The following is a 16,912-nucleotide window of genomic DNA, read 5'->3' on the forward strand; positions in this document are numbered from 1 at the left end:
GAGTGACGTCAGGAGGCGGAGTCAGGTTCGTCTGCGTTTGAGAATCTGGGCATGAGTTGTGGCCTACAGCAGCTCCTTATGTGTTCTCGGTTTGTATTTGTGTGTTCAACTCTTTGCCCCGTTTAATAAACAGCTGAGCGTGCATTGGCGACTGTGGCTCTACTTGCGACATGCGAGAGCGGTACAGTACAATAAGTGCTCCATTTTTTCTCCCACGTGGGAGAGAAAGTGGGAGTGAGTGGGAGAGAGAAAATCTGAAACTCCCTGGAACACTAAACGACACCTCGTTACTTGGAAAAACTTGTAAATTGGGGCACCGGTAAGTCATGGTAGCACTAACAATCGTGAAATAATCTGTAGAAATTCTTCTTTTAAGGACTTTTGGAAATGATAAAATAATCCTAAAATGGGCACTTTTCTGTGTCTTATCGAGTATGGCTTTCAGACTCTTGTGGGTCTACACGCCTACTGAATGTCATTTCACTAGATGAAACTCACTTAGGGGGCTGGATTTTTAAAGACTTCCGGGTGAGGCGCTATTGAGCCAAGCCTGTCAATTTCTGAGTATTGAAAAGACCTCAAAATTAACCCTGTAATGATACAGTATTGAAACCGAAAATTGGTTAACTCTAAGATTACTCCGAGATTGAAGATTAATTTCTTCAGCAAGCTTTTTCCTTTGTCATGTGGCAACTTGTTCCAGTGATGATCATCTGCCTGGAGTGAGCAAAATAGTGGCAACTGCTAATGCTATTATTAGTTCAACTTCATTAGGAGAACGGACTGGAGGAGAGGAAGCGACATGGCTAGTATGACTAATAAGTCATTTGGTGCCTCTTTGAGAGCTGTAGAAGTGTAACGTACGTGTGTTAATGCAGGCACTTCAAAATCATTTAGATCATCAGAATGGGAGCTTTCAGCTAACAGTGATGGAAATCGTGTAGTCGACTATATTTGCTGTAAGTGCTTTCAAAAAAAATCTCCAATCCACATCGAACATGTTTATTCACCTTCATAGACACCGTCCCAAAATGAAGTGGGCAAAAAAATGAAAACACAGGCACAGTCTACTCGGTCAAATCATATTAATGAATTATATGTTATAAATAATACATCATATTTTTAAGATGAATTAATTGATTAAAAAATGTAATTGAATCTTAACTTTGGAGTATCATCATAGACCTACTCAAAATGGCAATTTATTTGGCCGAAGAATATTTACGGTGAATAAGACATTTCAAGAGGGCCTCTGCACCGCATGCTCGGGCCATTAAAAAACACTTTTCTAGGGCGGACACAAGTTTAAAGATATCTACGTGGATGTTTGTAAGGTGTATTTCAATGGGAGCATCGTACATCATGCTTGTTTGACATCACACAGTTGTAAAGATGACATCCAGGCCGTAGCCTTTGCGCATACTTCCTTGTTGTACGGCATGTGTGTGTGTGTGTACGTACTGTGTTAAATTTGTGCGAACCTCTCCCCATGGGATGACGCATCTCCACTTGAGGCATACTAGTGGCTGGATTATGAAGACAGAGAGGCGGTAAGGGGACGATGCGAGTATTAAAGGCTGCCTTCATTGGCTTTGTGCCGCCGCCGCTGTGTGTGATGCCCATCAAAGACTTCCACGGCCACCTTGGCATCCCACAGGATCGGCCTCTTATATAAGAACACAGTGGCTAACGTACAGCGCCGAGGTAGTGGTGGGGGCGGCATGAGCTAAATATTCATCTGAAATGTCCCTTTTTTCAGCTCTCATGATGAACTTCCTTCTTTAATTGCATGCTTCCCTTTTCTTCTTCATTGAAGAGCTCCTAACCAATAAATGCATCCATATTTATATACGTTACGCGTGTTAATGCCCGCTCGGAAGCAAACTAAACAACTGTTTGTGAGATCAGCAACAACATCCAGACGGCAGGAGTGACGGTATCAGAGTGCACTGTTTGCGTAAGACTTCATGGACAAAAGTACAGACACAACAGAAGAATAGAAAGGCCAGGCTTTACCAAACTGACGGAAAGGCAAAAGCTTTGAACAATAAAGTATGATCCCAAACACACGAGTCCAAACAAACAAGCCCATATTGTAAAGCACAGTGGAGGTAACGTCTGGAACCACAAAGTTGAAGACCCCTGCGGAAAAACACATTTTACTTCCTAAAGAGCCTACTAAATGTGGTTAGATGCATGGAAAAGCATGGGAGAACAATGTGACAAAATCCAAGTGCAGCAACTAATAACGTAGTGCAGAACATTTTGTACAATTTCCAACTAAACCATAGTGACAACTCGTTCCCGTGTGTGTCTCGAATGGGCATTTCAGGTAATAGCTTATTCAGCCCGACCAGTCTGTACACTGTTTTTGATCAAATGCTGCCCAGTGGGAAGCGTTTCGAAGGGACAGCATGAGGTACAGTATAAGTGGATGGATGGAGTTTTTTTTTTTTTTTTAACTGGTTTTCAATTCTGAGTATCCATCTACCGAGCGCACCGTCTGCTGCATTTGGACAGATTGGCTCCAATTGCAGTCTGCTACACTCTGAATATCAGATTAGAGCAAAATAACACAAGCGCTCTCAAGGTGACAAGTTTGAGCGAATGCCTCCTGCATGTAAAGAGGCAGCCAAGGACACTGACTGCCTGGTTGCCTTCCTGTCTCCAAGGCGGCGGTGGCGGCGCATCATGAAAGTCTTCCTTTTCCATTGGATGATGGAAAGGAAGAAAAAGAATGTGTGCAGTTCACTACAGATATTCGTCTGGTCAAGTCTTAACTAAAGAAGCTTTGGTTTAAGAGCGCTAAAATGCTTTGAACGGGGTCAAAGTGTCAGAATATTATTATATATGGTATAAAGGCGGATATAATCCACTCCACCATCAAAGCTAGTTGAAACACTAATTTGAAACCCTAACTTTGAAACGCTAACCATATCTTGAAACTCTAAAGCTTTGCTTGAACCCCTAACGCAGGCTAGGAATCCTAATTTCTAACTCTAATCTTCGCTTGAATCTCAAACCCAGGCTTGAAGCCATAAATGTGAAACTCAAATTTGGGATTGAAACCGTAACCATATTTTGAAACCGTAACCCTAATTTGAAACACAGACTTTTAAACCCTAATTTGAAACGTGTAGCTTTGCCCAAAAGCCTAACCCGGGCTTGAAACCATAGGACAACTACCAGAAACACTAACCGTGTCATGAAACCCTAATTTGTAATCCTAACGCTCGCTTGAAACCCTAAAGATGGCTTTAAACCCAAATCTGAAAACACTAACCTTGACCTAAACCCCTAATTAATTTTTTTAACACACAAATCAAAACCCAAGATGCAGCTCTCAGTTTCAAAAAGGTTGACGACCCTTGTCTTAGTCTATAAAATGTATAATTTAAATAAGATTGTCATGGATTAGCACAGTAACAATACCACTGAATAGAATTAACAATGAAAAGGACATGAACGTCAAAAAATAGACAGTAAATAAAATGCTTACCAGTATCTTAGTAGTGTAGGCGCTGTTGATGGAGATGGAATTGACGAGCAGGTCCAGCGATTTTGGAGGCAGGACCCCCGGATCGGGGATCTCCTTGTAGTGCACGTCGCCAATGTAGCACTGCACGGCCGTCATGCGGTTGGTGGTGAGTGTGCCCGTCTTGTCCGAGCAGATGGCGGTGGCGTTGCCCATCGTCTCGCACGCATCCAGATGACGCACAAGGTTGTTGTCCTTCATCATTTTCTGTAGGTCGAAATAAAAAAAAAAGTTTTATGAACCCTGTCGATTAAAAACATTTGACGACGTCGGTCACCTTGACGGAGTAGGCCAGAGAGATGGTCACGGCCAGCGGTAGACCCTCGGGCACGGCGACCACCAGCACAGTCACGCCGATGATGAAGAACTTGACAAAGTACTGGATGTAGATGGGCGTGCACTCGGGCACCCAAGGACGCTTCTGGACGACAAAGGCGTCGATGGCAAAGTACAACACCAGGATGATGACTGTGATGGCCGACATGAGCAACCCTGGGAAAATATACCAGACAGTGTAACCCATCGTTTCTACTTTGAAATCCAAATTTTAAACTCAAACTGGAAATCCTAGCACAGGCTTCAAACCCTACTTTGAAACCTGAAAACAGTTTTAAAACCCGAATTTAAAACCTCTTACTCTGGCATGAAATATTATTGGAAACCCCAACCATTACCTGAAATCCTAACCCAGGCTTGAAATCATAACTTAAAACCTTGCCACTGAAATAGGGATGGGCGAGTACCAATAACCAGGTATCGTATCAGGTCGATACCAGCCTTATTTCAATGTATCTGGTACTCCTTAAGGCTGCCGATACCAGCCACCAATACTAGTGGTATTGGTATCGCTATTGGTGAGTACTCAAGAGTGAATCCCCGTACTGGTATCGATCTGGAAGAAAGTGGTATCAAACATCTCTAGTTTGAAACTGTAACCCAGGCATGAAACGCTAATTTGAAACCATAACCAACCCGTCACGCTACTTTGAAACTTTAATCTAGGCTTGAAACCCTCATCTCTTATTTTAAATATTTAGTCATTCACTGACACTGAGAGCTAAAGTATGTCAAATGTGCCAATATGAATATTAACTTGGAGGGCTGGCTGTGAATGAGTTAACCAGTACCACAGTTCTAAACTCTAGCACAGGGTTCAAACCCTACTTTAAAACCTGAAGCCACTTTCAAATCCTAATTTGAAACCCTAACCTGGCACGAAATGCTAATTTGAAACCCTAACCATTGCCTGAAATCCTCACTCAGGCTTGAAATAGTAAATTGAAACCATAAACAAATCCTAAACCTAATTAGAAACTCTAACCATGCCTCAAAATCCTAATGTGGAACCGTAACCACTGCTTGAAACCCTAACCCAGGCTTGAAACACTAATTTGAACCCTAGCCTCATGTTAAAATACAAATTCTCAATCCTGACCATAGTTTGAAACTCTAGCCCAGGTTTGAAGGTGAAGCAGTATGTGGCTCATTAACCAACATTGTATGCTGTTCCAATTAACAGCAAACAATTCTATGTTTGTGGTCATGAGGTGCCTTGTGGGACACATAGCTGCTTTGTTAATCAGAAGACCTTTACTGCATTCTCCTCTTCTTAAGGCTTGGTGCAGCAGCATGTGGCTCATTACCCAATGCTATTTTGCATGCTCTCTTCCAAGTGACACTAAACAATGGTATATTGTGGTCATGAGGTCTTGCAACAGCAGCTTCCTTGTTCATCGAAGACCTTGCGTACTGTTTTCTTCAAGTCTGCTCTATGTAGTTTTTCTTCCTCAGACTTGGTGAAGAAGCACCTGACTCATTACCCAAGGTCATTTTTGTATGTTCCAAGTAACTGTAACATTTGGATGTTTTTGGTCACAAGGGTAGCTCGTATAGACCAGAAGACCTTAGTGCAATTTGTGCATTTGCTGAATGCAATTTCTCCCCTTCATTAGACATAGTGCAGCAATATGTAGATAATTAACCTTTTTTCTTTTTCTTTTCTTTTTTGTACGCTCTGATCTAATTCACTGTGAACAATTGTATGTTATCACGACGGGATCTCCTCTGAAATCAGCTGCCGTGTTAGTCGGAAGACCTTTTTTACTTCATTACGCACATCTCTTCTATGCAATTTCACCTCTTCTTGAGACAAAGTGACGCAGTCTGTGGCTCATTAACCTAAGTTATTCTTGTATACTCTGTTCCAAGTAACTGTCAACAGTTGTACAACATGCTTGTAGTCACGACAGCTCGTACGGCATCAGTTGTCGTGTTTTTCAGAAGACTTTGTGTACTGCATTACATGCATCTGCTCAATGCAATTTTTCCTTGTCTGGCAAGAAATAAATAAAACAAAAGACAACTAATGATGTTTCCCAGAATTTATAACAGCTATGCGTCCCCATATGTCCCGCTGGAAAGTATATTTTTCGTGCCTGACACTGAACCCAAAGTCACCTCGCAAAACTTCAAATGGTGCTTAGCAGCCGCCACACTGGGTGTCAGGCAGAGTGCACGGCAATGCGATAGTAACATAAAGCACACACACACACGAGACAATCACAAGCTCCCGCAGTGAGCAAAGTCCACACAGTCTGTGCCGAAAGCACCCGGCGATCCATGTGTATGCTAATCCATCCGCAGCATTGCATTGTTCTGACACCACGTCCTCATTCCGTCACTCACGCCGACCGGCTGATGTAACGGTGTCGCTATGACAACAAGGACTTTCTTTGAGGAATTCTCGGAAGAAATAAAAGCTTCTCCACTGAAATAGTACATCAAAAATAGTTTATTTCTTATGCAACTTTTAAGGACTTAGTTTAGAAAATAAACTACATGCATGTTACACGCCATTGCTGCAGAGATAGCACCCACAATGTGGGCATGTTGGAATGTGTGCTGTGCTATAAATGCCTGCCAATATGCACACACACACTCCTTCACACCCTAAATTGCATTAGAAATGTGTGTAGGTCCTCACGTACAAGATTATTTTTAAAAACTCCATGAGAAAACACATTAGCAGACTGTCAAGGGCAAGCCAAATAGACTCAGCACGGTATGAGGCCATTTTAGACAAGAAGAAATAATCCCAGGAGAGGCATTTAAATACCAGGGAAATATTTTTTAGACTGATAATATAGAGCCCAATTATTCCTGAATCTTCATTTTATTTTCATTTCGGCTTGTCCATGTAAATACACGGGATATATTTTTTTAATTTAATGAATCAATTTCAATAATACGAAATCATTCTATAGCACAAAATAAATAAAAAGTGTGTTGTAAAAAGTTTTCAATTTAGCAAATTTTGCATGCTGACAAATGGCAAAAAACAAATTAAAAAATGTTTCTGTGTGGTGTGTATACATGTTCATTTTTTAAGTACTTGTGTTCGGGAGGACAGCCTTTTAAAATGACCGATTATACCGATGCATTACATGTGGCGAGATGACCCCAAATATTATTGAAGTAAATGTATTAATTTATTATTATTATTAAAATAATTAAGAAATTAATTAAATGAATTAAATAAGGTCTTAATAAACTACTTGTGGAAGAAAAAAATGAAAGACAACCAAAAATACATTGCATGTATGATGCTATAATTAAAACAAATACATTGATTTTGTTTTAAAAAGGGAGAAGAAAAAGTATTGTTTTTTTAATTAATCATTTAAGTGCTTAGTAAACTGAAGTGGCACAATGACTGTTCAATCTAGAAAGTTTCCAGAAAAGTATGGTTGAATTCCCAACTGTATGATTTTGAGGGCTTCTACTGTAATTGTTTATTGTCAGACGGTACCTGCTTTGCCGATCTGGACGGCCAGCTTGGTGAGCTTCCCTTGGAGCACCGACTTCTCCTTCTTGGGAATGGACACCTTCTTCCGTTCCTTCTCCTCCTCGCCACCCTCGGCGCTCTTAAGGGGCTGCATCTCCATGGCGGCCGCGCCATCTTGCTTCTTCACTGCAAAGAGCACATAACCAGAGCAACAGCGTCAGGAACAGTGAGTTTAGGGCACGCAAAAAGGAGGAAAAATGAAGTCAGAGTTTAGCAAAGAGAAATCAAAACAGGAGATAATTAGTAGGTATGCAGCTTCCTTATCTTTGGGAAGAACATGATCAATGCCACCATGTAGGCCAACATACATATACGGTCGTAAAAAGGTCCAGGATGGGATTTCAAATTCTATACGCATGCATCCAATAACAGACTATAGACCAGGGGTACTCAATAGGTGGCCCTCTATTTTTGGCCACTATACTGTTCCGGCCTTTTCCAAAATCATATGAGATTGGGCGTTCTCATTGTAGTGTGGTGGCAAGACAATTAGCCCATTCTGTGAGGCTTGCGCATATGAGGTGGGCGCCTACTGCGTGGTAGTCACGCCTTCATCAAAATATGTTTCAGCACATGAAGACTATTTGTTGTTCGAGCGGCCCAGTTCACGGCTTGCGCACGGGCAGTGGCGTCGGTGTGGCTGCAAGCAGAGCGTGCAACTCAGTCGGTGGCTTGTGTGTACCAGACTATACATTTCCTTCTGCTGTGTGCGCCAATGCCAAAGTAAGTGGTGACACACAAGTGCCTTGTTAGTATTAGTCTTTACTTGTTGCACAAAAATGCGTTATTAGTGTTTCATGTGAAGTTGGTAAGTCAAAGTTACACATACGGATCGCAAAGTAAAATACAGTACTTCCGTTACCGGACATTGTAGGCTTTCTCTTTCAGAATAAGAGCATAATACAGGAAGATACAGTATACTGTATGTTAACTTTGTAAATGTTGCTAACTTAACAGTGTTCTTGATATCATTTGTAAGTGTACTAATTAGATTTTTGTTATTATTTATTCTGTTTGGGTTCACTTACCAATCTGTATTTGGTTATTATTTCTCGCGCTCAAAGTGTGAAGCCCTAATATTTATTTCCTTCTTTATTGTAGTTCTTTGCGTTTCTATTCAAAAAGAAAATCATTCTTATCGTCAATCTGAAATACTTATTTTGGATTAATGACCAGTGTCATGTTTTGTTTTCCATCCATCCATCCATTTTCTGAGTCACTTCTCCTCACTAGGGTTGCGGGCATGTTTTGTTTTATTCAACTATTTATTTTAACTTAAGTCAAAATGGAAATAACATTTTATTTCAGTCCCTAATCGTGTTGGTTTAAACTAAAATAACATTTTGTCTTGAATGTTACAGTATTATTGCACGTGTCCTGACCAACATCAACAAATTGACCTTTAACTCATTGAATTTTTATTTTATTTTTTGCAGCCCTTTAGGATTCTATATGAGTACCCCTGCCATAGACCATAAAAGAAACAATAATTTCTAAATTCTGCAATTGGGAAAAATAAAAGTCTAAAAAGTGATGTTTCTTTAACAGCACATTTTTATTTTGCTATCAAAAGCCATTCCCAAATGGTTCAAGGAATACAGCCACTTTTCAGATGTTATAGGTGGCATGAAAGCAGAAAATATGTGCAAATAAGTCACTGTCTACTTCATATTGTTTCGTTTAAAAAAATAATAATAATAACTTCTCGGGTGTCTGGGAGAAACGGCCCAATTCAATAAAACCTGCCTACATTTTACTGCTGATTAGTAAAGAACGGAAAAAGGTAAAATAATATTTTTTTTTCCTGGTGAAAGAAGGGAGTCTATTCTTTCATTTAGTATACATACTGTATATAATCGTAGAACACAATATTCTTGTGCGTTTTGAAAAATCAGTCAAATGCTATAAAATGACTAGCAATATACGGGTTTGTCTAGGCTGTAAATGGCTGGCATTGAATGAGTTAAGACACGAGCGCCTCAAGTGTCAACTATGACAGTCAACCACAAAATGAGAGCATAAAACGTCAACTGCAGGATGACATGAGAGCCTTATGTGTCGACCAAGAAAGAGTCAAACACGATAAAAGCGCCTAAAGCGTCAACTACGACATGGGAGCCTCACGTGTCAACTACGGCGAGGGCCGAGAGATTCAAACACAAGCTAAAGTGTCAACCAGGACTTCAGAGTGTAAAAAATCTTATTGTTTATCATCTTTGTAAAACTTAGAACGGACCTCTTTTTGTAGTGTGAGTTTTCTGATCCTGTTATGTGCGTAGTGATTTAAAAAAAAAAACCTTTGAGGTTATTGAACAAGGGAAATAAGTTATGGCATGCAATTGAAGTACTAGAAGATATTACTGTAAAAGGATTGTGGAGGTTTTCCAGGTTCATGGATGACGTTATCATATTACAGATGCTGCTGACATCACGACAACACGTCAACATCAACAAGAACAACAACGGGACAACACAGCAGTGGCAGACGCAGCAGAGGGGAAGGGAGTGGAGGGGAGGGGGTTTGTAGTCTAACCTAATAAGACTCCAGGTTAAACAAAGGCCAAACATGAGACACCCAACACTTTAATTGTCTGGTAGAGTTAAATCCCGGAATCCTTTTCTGCATTAGAAGTGCACAATCCTCATGGAGACGAATTGAATGTAACCTGAATTTGACCCACAGCTTACACTGCACACCAGAGAGAGGGAGGAATAGGATGAGGGATAGGAAAAGGAAAGGACGGAGGGAGGGATGTGGTCTGGTTACCTTTAATCTGGTTGCTCTCCATATTGCCATCTTGCATTTTACCTACGATGGAGACATACAAGACAGTAACAACATAGATAACCAAGGCAGACATGTCAACAAAGAATCATCACATGGACAAAAAAAAAAAAAAACACACACGGTGAGGGACACCCTCCCAGCAAGAACAAATAAAACAAATACAGGGAGACAGGAAAATGACTTTTAATACAACATCTTTGCAACATAGAAAGTGATATGTAGGTGGGCTGGATTACAAAATAAAAAATCATTCCAAAAAGTTTGGAAATTCATGTTTGTGTTTGTAATGTCTTTAACGTAACAAAGCTTCTTTTACACCGTTGGAGGAAAGCCTGGACATTTCCGTTTTTGCCATCCCGCAGCAGGGTGTTACCAGCACTTAATTGGACAGGCTGTTCAATATACAGTGACCAAGACAACCATTTTGAATGGCATGTGGACCACGTCAAGTCGATTATGAGGGAGAGGAATCCCAATACTTTGGAAGTCAGACAATTTGAGGCACCTCACACTCGAACGGAGTTTGTATATGTATTGTATGAATATAGTATGTTTTGCAGTAGGTAGTAGGAATTGTGTGTCACCATCGTGAGAAAAGATGAGGCAGTTCATGGAGTGAATGAAGATTGTCTTGTAAAAAAGAAAAAACTTTAAAAAAAAAAAAAAAAAAAAAAGCCACTAATGCTCAATCTGAGCCCTGTGGTGAGTCAGTCACTCACTGCGTGTTTCTTAGTTGTATATCTGTAAAAAAAAATATTCGTTTTTTTGTTTTGTTTTACTGTATACTTTGAGGTGTCACAAAACCAAAACAAATTAGTGTCAAGGTCAAAGTCATTTTTCTACTTGACATGTTTCTTGTAACAAAAATTTCATTTTCTCTGCTTTTTCTGGTGAAAGAAGTTAGTCTCCTGTTTTTTTTTTTTTTTTTTTTTTTGGTAGGTTTTGTGGTTATATTGCCACAGATCACAATATTCTGTGAGTCTTGAAATATCAGTCAAAATGCTCCAAAACGGCTGGCAATATGGGGAACTCTGCTTCAAAAACATCTAGCAGTCAATAAATTAACTGATTACTTCTGGGAACCACATTGGTTGACATCTCCCGGTTTCAAGTGGCAGGCAATCCCTCAGCAGTGTGTGACCAGGGTTTCAATCCTATAAACTTAACCGTCAAGAAGCATCAAACACGAACTTCCCAACCTTTTGGTGTATGTTGACTTTGAGTGAGCTGCATACAAAACAGAAATGAGCTATTGATAGTTCAATGGCATATTTCATCAAACATCATCAAGCACACAAATTGAACAGGCTTTAACATAGCATGTAGCATTTAACACGGAACACGATGATGTCGCTGACAGCACACAATGGAGACAGCGTGCACAAAGTGTGTGTGCATGCAGGATCACAGACTCAAAGTGAAGCAGAATGAATATGTGAAGAGGGAGAGCGCGAGAGCCTGAAGGAAAAAAGCCTCCCACACGGTGAAGTTACATAAGGAGAAAAAAAAAAAAAGAAATCAAAACTTAAGTTTGGGGACAGGGAATTTAATTTGCCGGTGGATTCTTGCTTGCTCAAGGAAAGAAGTTTAATTTTAAAATGTCTTATTCACACATTTGCTTATTTTCTGTAATATTAGCCGTTGCGCTATCGCACTGCAGCTTGGCTTTCATTTATCTACCTGGGGCTATAATTGCAGTGATGAGCACTAATTGCGTAAAAAAATTAAGACGAAAATCTTTCCACCTGTGCTTTAAATATTACCAGAGGAATGCTGGAATCGTCCACACGGTTGCAAAGTCTCCGTTTCACACAGCAGACGCCAGAGTTGTGGTGGGGATGACAAATCGTTGCATCCCGGGACACTGCAAGGTCGCCGTCACGGTACAAATAATCGCCCGGCTGTTTCGAGCACAAGTAGCACATTGCCACCGGTCTCCTAGGAGACGTCGCGGTGCCACGGTGAAAGAAGTAAATCTTTTATTTCATCCTGAAACAGCGACAATGCGGAAGAGAATGACTTGTACTGAAGGAAGTAAAGAAGATGGCTCTAAGCTTTTGTCAGTCAGATCATGTATTGTTAAATAAGAAGATATATGCTCAGGTTAAAAATATATTAGTGTTTCAGGATGTTAAATACAAAGGTATATGCTAAGGCTAGGAATACTTGATATTTTCAGCATCCTTGCACTCTCTTCAAATGTATTAAATATTCACATACACAAAGAACAAACACACCATTGGGAACTTCAAGACTTTTGGCTATAGCTGACAAACAGGTAGCATAAGGGCAAGCAAGGCTAGCGTGATAAGATGCTAAATTTATGATTATTTGTCTTTTTTTCTTTTTAACTACGATCACAAGTACTTCTTCCACTACTACACTATATTCATAAAGAACGTATAGATTTACAATTTTGCGATGACGATTATATTTTTGGGGGGGTTTGAAACTCAGATGCAAATCTTTGTTCAACCTTACTTGCATTTTCTGCTCCATAGTGTGTCTGGTTAGCCCAAAAGAGAGAATATGTTCATGTATAAATACCGGTTTCTTGATGTACTGTAAATATTTTTTGTCGCTGTGTATTGCTTCAAAAAAGTGCCTCAACAACACAATCAAAGTGAGGCCTCCTCCAAACGTGGATGAAAATCTTATATACAATCTGAAATTAAATGAGATAATATTCAGATTTTTCTATACATTCGGTATGCTACAGAGAAAGAGGATATTAGGTACAGGACAGGATGTGTAATTGCCTCATGTTCAAGCCAAACGTCTGCTCCGCAAACAACTACAGTGGAGCTCACCTTCTGGCTGAGGACATCAAGCCAAGCGATATGCTTTTGGCAGTACGTCAAACTTTTGAACTCATTTGAAACGGCATCACGTGAATGTCTCTGCCGCATGAAATAAAAATATCTGACTGATCAAGCAATACAATAACAAATGCCATTATTTGAATTTGCTTCTGCAGTAACATAATTTCGATAATAATTCTAATTGTTTAAACCCTCACATGTCTGCATTTCCATTTCCTAAAAAAGAAGGGAAACAAAGATTTCTGCTTATATATAGATATTACATATGTAATTTGTATTTTATCGTATGCATTATTTGGTTTGGGCGGCACGGTGAACGACTGCTTAGCACATCTGCCTCACAGTTCTGATGACCGGAGTTCAAATCCCGGCCCCGCCTGTGTGGAGTTTGCATTTTCTCCCCGTGCTTGCGTGGGTTTTCTCCGGGTACTCCGGTTTCCTCCCACATCCCAAAAACATGCATGGTAGGTTGATTGGAGACTCTAAATTGTCTTTAGGTTGCTATGTGAGTGCGAATGGTTGTTTGTTTATACGTGCCCTTCGATTGGCTGGCGACCAGTTCGGGGTGTACCCTGCCTCTCGCCCGATGATGGCTGGGATGGGCTCCAGCATGCCCGTGACCCTAGTGATATCCTCACTGGGGTAGCAGTAGATAAAATGGATGGCTGGATTATTTGGTTTGTTTTTAAAAAAAAAAAAATGTTTGCATTGTTATTGTTTTATTTTATCAGTCATTAAATCATTTCCTGTATATGCAAAAAAACAAGCAGTTTTATGGGGTGCATTTTGTTCCTTTTCCATCGTTCTTTCCTTTTATACTAAACCCAATGTGAACCTAACCGTGACCTTAAAACCAAGAAGCATACCAGAACGTGATTTTTGTTTTTGTTTTGATGTACCGTTACACCCTTATATATTAGCGGTGCACAGACCACTTTGTGTGTGTGTGTGTGCATGTGCTGTTTTTTCAGGTACTCACTTAATTTAAATCACATAGATATGGGTCAGTTTAAAAACAACAACATGTAAACAGTAAAAAAAAATCAGTTATAGGTATGAAATCAATATTAGGAACAGCTTGAAATTAATTAGACACTGGGTGGGTAACATCGTGACAGGGGTATATCACACCTGTGGGTTGGGGGGCAGATGAATGAAATCAAAGTCATCAATGATGACAGTTAGAGACAAATGAGGCAAGACTGTGGGGGAAAAAAGGTAGAACTTAAAGGCCAAGCAGAGGGTACGAGGCGGTGGATTCATGGCATGGTGAGGAGGCCAAAGATGACGACAGAAAGAGGATCAGAGGTTTTGTCAACCTACCATTAATAAGGTTGGCACTGCCTGGGGCATTAAAGCCCACTGCCCCGTCCGTGGCAATAGTGGCGATGGGGTGGATGGGGGGGTGCGAGCAGTCTAGCCAGTAACAATGGAAGCCCAACATAAATACACACACACGCAAGAACAAACACAAGACAGTGAACAGAAAAAAACATGGTTATAAGACATTTAACATTTTCCGCATCTTTATTTAGTCAGGAGTGTTGGTGTTGATTAAACGTGTGGTGTAGTTACCATTCATATAATAGTAGCCCAAGTGACTAAAAAAATCAAGTATAACATTGGACAGACACAAAACACACAATCTAAACATCGTTTATGGGAAGGAATGGCCGTTAAAGAAAAAAAAAAAACTTTTAGAACTGTTTAGAAATCATTCTGTTTTAGCGCATGTAGTGTTGTAAAAAAAAAATGCAATAGACATCATAGGCATTTTAGTTATTTGGCATCTGCCATGTAAACTTTGTAAAGAGAATTTTCAATTCATTAAAATTGAGTAAAGAGTGATGTCTCGAAGTGATTTTTCACTGATAGTGTAGTGGTACACTCGCCTGACTTTGGTGCGGGCAGGGTGGGTTCAGTTCCCACTCAGTGACTGTGTGAATGTGAGTGAGAATGGTTGTCCATGTCTATGTGTGCCCTGCGACTGACTGGCGACCAGTTCAGGTTGTAGTCTGCCTTTCGCCCGAAGTCAACTGGGATAGGCTGCAGCGCTCCGCGACCCTAACCAGGATAAGTGGTGTTGAAAATCTATGGATGGGATGATGTGGTCACTTCATCTTTCCGTCCTTTATGATCTACAGTGGGTACGTAAAGTTTTCAGACCCCCTTAAATTTTTCACTCTTTGTTATATTTCAGCCATTTGTTAAAATCATCATAAAAAAGAAAGACTGAAATATTACACACCCATAGGTATTTTGACCCTTTGCTGTGACACGCATATATTTAACTCGGCTGCTGTCCATTTCTTCTGATCGTCCTTGAAATGGTTCTACACCTTCATTGGAGTCCAGTTGTGTTTGATTATACTGATTGAACTTGATTAGAAAAGCCACACCCCTGTCTATATAAGACCTTACAGCTCACAGTGCATGTCAGAGCAAATGAGAATCATGAGGTTGAAGGAACTGCCTGAAGAGCTCAGAGACAGAATTGTGGCAAGGCACAGATCTGGCCAAGGTTACAAAAAAAGTTATGCTGCACTTAAGGTTCCTAAGAGCACAGTGGCCCTCCATAATCCTGAAATGGAAGACGTTTGGGACGATCAGAACCCTTCGTCGAGCTGGTCGTCCGGCCAAACTGAGCAATTGGGGGAGAAGAGCCTTGGTGAGAGAGGTAGAGAAGAACCCAAAGATCACTGTAGCTGAGCTCCAGAGATGCAGTCGGGAGATGGGAGAAAGTTCTACAAAGTCAACCATCACTGCAGCCATCCACCAGTCGGGGCTTTATGGCAGAGTGGCCCGACGGAAGCCTCTCCTCAGTGCAAGACACATGAAAGTTTGCTAAAAAACACCTGAAGGACTCCCTGATGGTGAGAAATAAGATTCTCTGGTCTGATGAGACCAAGATAGAAATTGTTGGCCTTAGTTCTAAGCAGCATGTGTGGAGAAAACCAGGCACTGCTCATCACCTGTCCAATACAGTCCCAACAGTGAAGCATGGAGGTGGCAGCATCATGCTGTGGGGGTGTTTTTCAGCTGCAGGAACCGGGATCGAAGAAAAGATGAATGCGGCCAAATACAGGGCTAACCTGGACGAAAACCTTCTCCAGAGTGCTCAGAACCTCAGATTGGGCTCTGGGTTTGAAGGTTCACCTTCAAAAAAGACAATGACCCTCAGCACACAGCTAAAATACAGAAGGAGTGGCTTCAGAACAACTCCTCGACTGTTTTTGAACGGCCCAGCCAGAGCCCTGACTTAAACCCAAATTGAGCATCTCTGGAAAGACCTGAAAATGGCTGCCCACCAACATTCACCATCCAACCTGACAGAACTGGAGAGGATATGCAAGGAGGAATGGCATAGGATCCCCAAATCCAGGTGTGAAAAACTCATTCCCCAAAAAACTAACGGCTGTATTATCTTAAAAGGGTGCTTCTACTAAATACTGAGCAAAGGGTCTGAATACTTATGCTGTGTAATATTTCAGTTTCTGTTTTTTTAATAAAGCTGCAAAAATGTCAACAATTCCGTTTTTCCCCCCTGTCAATATGGGGGTGCTCTGTGTACATTAATGTGGAAAAAATTAACTTAAATTATTTTAGCAAATGGCTGCAATATAAAAAATAGTGAACATTTTAAGGGGGTCTGAATACTTTCCGTACCCACTGTAATTAAAAAGTAATTGCACTGCAGCACTCAGCGATTTTGGCAGGAGAGTTTAAGAAGTCTCTGAAATGTGTACGAAAAGTTTTAACGTACGTATATATGCTTGAGATTAAAGCAATGTTGACCTTGGTCCAAGACTTAAAGAACTATTGAATGGAATTTCTGTTTGATTGATTATTTTTTTTTTTTACTAGTTTAACAGACACGCTGAATAATTTTGCACATGTAATCACATGCAGCTCAAATGGGGGGG

The 16,912-nt window shown here is 40.6% G+C and overlaps 1 protein-coding gene across 10 annotated transcripts in view; it reads right to left on the reverse strand.

Annotated features, from left to right (window-relative positions):
• atp2b2 (ATPase plasma membrane Ca2+ transporting 2) overlaps nt 1-16,912 on the reverse strand; it is a 125,484-nt gene that overhangs the window by 35,641 nt on the left and 72,931 nt on the right. For all 10 annotated transcript variants that reach the window (XM_061687314.1, XM_061687313.1, XM_061687312.1 and 7 more), the window contains exons 8-12: nt 14,313-14,405; nt 10,147-10,188; nt 7,344-7,505; nt 3,813-4,027; nt 3,500-3,742 (exon numbers count right to left, since the gene is read on the reverse strand). In XM_061687314.1, the coding sequence (XP_061543298.1) occupies nt 3,500-3,742; nt 3,813-4,027; nt 7,344-7,505; nt 10,147-10,188; nt 14,313-14,405 (755 nt within the window). The remainder of the gene's footprint in view (nt 1-3,499; nt 3,743-3,812; nt 4,028-7,343; nt 7,506-10,146; nt 10,189-14,312; nt 14,406-16,912) is intronic.

This window comes from Phycodurus eques, chromosome 10, assembly GCF_024500275.1.
Source record: "Phycodurus eques isolate BA_2022a chromosome 10, UOR_Pequ_1.1, whole genome shotgun sequence".
In the NCBI taxonomy this organism is placed as follows: domain Eukaryota; kingdom Metazoa; phylum Chordata; class Actinopteri; order Syngnathiformes; family Syngnathidae; genus Phycodurus; species Phycodurus eques.